The 4,967-nt window shown below is 60.4% G+C and overlaps 1 protein-coding gene across 1 annotated transcript; it reads right to left on the reverse strand.

The window, feature by feature from the left end:
- Positions 1 to 123: 123 nt before the first annotated feature.
- LOC104527259 (amyloid-beta A4 precursor protein-binding family A member 1) lies at positions 124 to 4,691 on the reverse strand (the record flags this gene model as incomplete). Its single annotated transcript, XM_010170930.2, has 9 exons — positions 124 to 258; positions 395 to 535; positions 1,350 to 1,469; positions 2,047 to 2,259; positions 2,474 to 2,653; positions 3,001 to 3,159; positions 3,731 to 3,817; positions 3,977 to 4,122; positions 4,571 to 4,691. Coding segments are annotated over 9 exons (1,302 nt in total), but the record flags the coding sequence as incomplete, so codon positions are not given.
- Between the last annotated feature and the right edge of the window lie 276 nt (positions 4,692 to 4,967).

The following is a 4,967-nucleotide window of genomic DNA, read 5'->3' on the forward strand; positions in this document are numbered from 1 at the left end:
GGGGGAAGTGAATGGAGGAGGAGGAGAAGGTGCCCAAACCATAGGCCCGGACACTGCTCAAGCTGGGCATCAGGCCCCCAAAATCTCCCACTGTGTCCTGAGTTAAAGCAAAGAGGTGCAGGATTAGGCCCTGCTGAGGACCAGCGGGCTCCGATGAGGGCGCTGGGGCAGGAGGCAGAGCTGCCCTTGCGGCCCTGGGCTTGCTCCTGCCTGGTCCCAGGCACATGCAGCGGCAGCCGGCATGGTCTTGATGTGGACCTAGGCAGAGACACATACATCAGCTGCGAGACACCAAACCCTGGGTACTGGTGCAAAACTCAGCCCAGCCTGCTCTGTCTGCAGCCGCAGCTGCCCCATGGCACGGGGGCCCTGGCTGTCCCCTAGCCCAGCTCACCTCACTGACCGCCTGTGTGAGGATCTGGATGATCTTCTCATGGGGTGTTGCCACCACGCTCTGCCCATTGATTTCAATGATGCGGTGCCCCACGCGGATGCCACCTCTCTCTGCGATGCCCCCACGCATCAGGCTGCAGATCTGAGGAGCAGGGAGCACTGGTAAGGTCAGAGCTGTGCCCACAGACCAGGGTCTCACACAACCACCACCCCAACCCCTCTCATTTCTGCAGGCTCCGGGCAAGAGCCCCAGACCTGGATGCTGTCTCCTCCACCCCGTGGGCGTGCAGCGAGGGCAGGGCCATCCCTTTCCATTGCTTCCACCAGAGTGACGTGCTGAGCTGTAGGGCAAGGGCAGCCCCACAGGCTTTTGTTCCCCTGGCTCAGCTCCCCCCAGCCACCCATCAAACCCTTGTGGCTCCCATCACACCTGGGCTGCAGTCAGAGCTTCTCCCTGGGGCAGCAGCTCCTGTGTGCCTGTGGAGTAACTGCATCTCCAATAGTATTGGGAGCATCGGTCAGTGCACGATACAGCTCTTCCACACCCCTCCACCACCCACCCACCCCCTCAAGTCCTGCTGGTCCTGGAAATGCCCTTCTCTGCCTTTCCAATGTGGCCACTGCAGAGCCCAGGGCAGGGAGTGACTGAGGCACTGGGGACAGCAAGAAATGTCACTAAGGTCACACCAAGAAAGCCAGGAAGAAACCACCACCTCAAAAGCAAACAGTTAAGGAGCACCAGGGAGATCCAACCGCCAGCGCTGCAGGAGAGACTTTTGCTGTGGTACAGCAGAGCCCTGTGAAACCTCAGCCCTGGCAGGCACAAGGAGCGCTGGAGCCGTGTGCTCGTCCATGCGGACACGGCCAGAACCGCATGTCCTAGTGCCAGACGGGTGGCTGAAGCCCCCAGCTGACCCCCGGGGCTTGGCTCCGCTCCCACCCCTGTGGGCACTCACCACACCGTTCTCAACACAGAAGCCCAGCTGGTACTTGGAGTCAGGACGCCGGATGACAGCTGTGGTGACAGGGGGACAGTGCACGATGTTCAGCGTCACCTCTGTCTGGTGCTTCAGCTCCTGGAAGATGGGATGGGGCTTTGTCAGACTTTGGAGAGCTGTTGGGCATGGTTGAGAGGGTTGATGCAGCCACGTTGCTCATGGGAAGGCTGAGGATTAGCAACGTGTTTTCAACAAGGAAACTGAGGCACACACAGGGACACTGCCATGCTCAAAATCAGGGAGAACTTATAAATCCAGTACAAGATGTCCCACTCTGCCCCAAAGGCCACACTGTCCTTGCTTTCAGCTCCTTCCTGCCTGGGAGGTAGAAGATGCAACAGGTTCCCCCCAGGAGAGGTGCCTGCTTCCTCACCCATTCTCCTTCTTCGGCAGGGTCCTGCCACAGCAAGTTTAGTGCCCAGCTTTGTCCCTGCCGTGTTACATCCCTTCCTCCCAAGGACTCACAGCAGGGACTGTCACAGTCCACGGGATGCGTATGGCCCCCACACTCCTGCCCCCAAGCCAGGAGCATCGGGGGGGACCCTGGCATTACAGACGCCCCCAGATACATTCAGGCTGGTCCCAGTCTCTGCCAGCACTTGCCCTCTGGCCAGGTTAGAGGAAGGAGGCCACCCTGGGCACAGCCCCAGCTCACCCTGATGATGCTCTGGCAGGTGGTGAGGGGCAGCCCCACCAGGCTGGTCCTGTTGACGGACATGAGGCGGTCCCCAATGCTCAGCTCGCCTGACCTCTCCGCAGGGCCGCCGTGCATCAGGTTGGCTATGACCACAGTGGGCAGGATGGAGCCCCAGCCCGACTCCACAATGGCGATGCCCAGGATCTCCCCCTTCTGCTTCCGGATGCAGACCTGGGAAGAGAAGGGGCACAGATGGGTTAAGGGTCACCAGACTCATGTGGCATGTGTCCCAGCCCCAGCACAGGTGTCCTGGGCTCACAGCCAGCTGGGACAGGGCCCAGTTTTATAGGGAACACCTCAGCTGTTCAGAGAGCTGTGGAGGGAATGACACAGAAGTGCCAGTGCATACCCCACACTGTCCCCACCCCTCCAAAGTAGCTCTTACGTCCTTGCAGTTCTCCTGCCGGGAGAAGTGGGTCAGCTCCGCATTGTACTGCTCCTGGTCTTCGAGGGCACGGCTGTACTGGCGAGGGCTCAGCTCGCTCGGGTTGATACTGTTGGCCTCCAGGAAGCGCTGGTAGGCCACGCCAAATGCCTGCCCGATAGCCTGAGCGATGACCTGGGCCTGGGGAGAGGGGTTGTTCATGCCCATGGCTCAGGGCCAACCATCTCATGGTCAAACTGGAGCCAATGGCTGCCCTGCAACACCCAACACAGGCACTGTGCCCTGGGAGCTCCAGGGCATCCTGGCTCCTTCCCTGCCTCAATGGGCCCCTTTATGGTGCCAATCCTCCCCGCTTTTCTCACCGAGCCCCTCTGTGTCACCGGGGTGCTCAGGCTGGGCTCCTTCCCCTTCTACGTCCTTGTGGGGAGTCCCCAGCATGGAGACCCAGAGCACCCGCTCTTACAGCGGGATGGGGCACAGGACCAACCACCACCCTGCCCTCCCAAGGGACTCGCGTGTTGCCTCACATCAGCCGAGTGGAAGACATGGCAGATCATCTTGTAGAGTCGCTTTTCCTCTGCCACCTCCGACTGCCGAGGCAGCTTCCGGCGAGCCATGAGCACCACGACGGAGCCGATGTCGGCGATGTAGGAGATGGTCTGGAGGGAGTGATCCATCATGGCCTCCTGGCAAAGGGACACAGACAGAGATGTTCAGCCCTCCCCAGCCTGATGGACCCCGTGGACAGCCCACGAGCCAGCCAGGCATCACCACAAGCAGGAAGGGTTTGAGTTCAAATGCCACTGTGCTGGGATGCAGCTCAAAGGGCCAGCACATGCTGGGTGGAAACCATGTCTACGCTAAAAGGTACAAACAACTCCTTCGATCAAGGACTCATCTGTGTCTCTGGGTGCTGCAGGGGACAAGACATCTTTTCCCTCTCACTATAAAGCAGAAACTAATCCTGAGGCAAAGAGCTACAGAAATTTCAAGCCCAGGTTCCCTGGGGCTTGGTCTAGGAACCCAGCAGCTCCTGCGAGGTGCAGTTTGCATGAGAAGACTTGTGCAGCCATGCAAAGAGCCAAAGGACACAACACGTCTGCGTGGGATGGCTGCGGAGTGACACGTCTCCTCCCAGACACGTGTCCTTGCCCATAGGCCATCCTTGGGCATGACCCTACTGGCGTAGGTGCAAAGCAGGGATCCCAAGGCTTCATCAGCCCCAAAGCCAGGTGGGTGCTCCCGTTCCCTGCTCACCTGCGTGTCAGCCGTGAGCACCTTGATCCTCTGCGTGGAGACAAACAGATCCACTTCTGTCATGGGCTGGGACTCCCCCTCCGGTGCCTGCAGAACGAAGCGCCCAGGAGAGGTCACTGCTGCTGCCAGGACTCCTCTGGGTCCCTGCCCCACAGCCGGGAAGTCCCCACCGGGCAGGTCCTGAGCGCAGCCCCATGCCCAGGAGGGGCCAAGCTGGTGGCAGTCATACCCCCCACCCTCCTGCACCTTGATCCTGTCCACCGCCTCCTGAGCCTGCGCCATGCGGACACTGGTCGGGGGATTCCTCTCTGAGACCAGCTGCGTGGAGCCCAGGTACTTTGCCCCAAAAATCACACCGTCCAGCAGATCCTCTGGGTCGCAAGGACCTGGAACTGAGGCATCAGGAGGGACTAAGCAGGGGCTGGTCCCCTCACCTCTGAGAACTAAAGGTACCAATCCCTACTGCCTGTCAGCTGCAGTCCTTAGCATTCCAGGGCAAAGCAGCTCAGCGCTTGGGAGACAGGCTCCTGGCATCACCGGGAAACCAACTCTGACCCCAGGGTTGCATCCCCCTTCCCTTGGGCACACTCTGGCATCCCTCTTTCTCCCCAAACTTGAGCATCCTGCCATCTCGATCCCTGAAGCACCTCAAGGAAGGGCAAGCTGGGATCAAACGAGCCACCCAGAGTCTGCAGCCACATTCCCACCCTGTGTGGGTGCCGGGCTGTGCTCTCCCTCCGAGGCTGGGACTCCCGGCTACCCCGCATTCGGGGCCAGAGCAGGAGGCAGCAGGTCAGGACTCCTGGGTGCTTTTGCTGCTTGAGCACATAAGCAACTCACCGTCTTTGAAGGCCGGGCAGGAGGATGGGTTTTCCCTGTTCTGCAAAGCAATGAGAGAGCAGGTGAGGCTCTGGCTGGGATCCCAGGGATTCAGCCAGCCCATCCCACTGCCAGGCAGCCCCTGTAGCACCAGAACAGTGAGGGCACAGTGTCCTGAGGCTTGGGAGTGGGGGAACAGGGTCCTGGGGCTGGGGGGCTCTTGAGACCCACCAGCCTCTTCCCTGGAGCATGCACAGCTCAGACAGTCATGCAAGTATCCCCTGCATTCAGGGCAGCAGGAGCCAAAGCCAATACCGAGGGTCTTGTCTGGGCACCCCAGCAGCACGAGGCCCTGCAAGACCCAAGGAAAAGCCATCTCTGGCTCCCCTCTGTCCCCACCCTAAACCCCATGGGCAAG

This window comes from Antrostomus carolinensis, unplaced genomic scaffold (genome assembly GCF_000700745.2).
Source record: "Antrostomus carolinensis isolate BGI_N321 unplaced genomic scaffold, ASM70074v2 scaffold28306, whole genome shotgun sequence".
Lineage (NCBI taxonomy): Eukaryota > Metazoa > Chordata > Aves > Caprimulgiformes > Caprimulgidae > Antrostomus > Antrostomus carolinensis.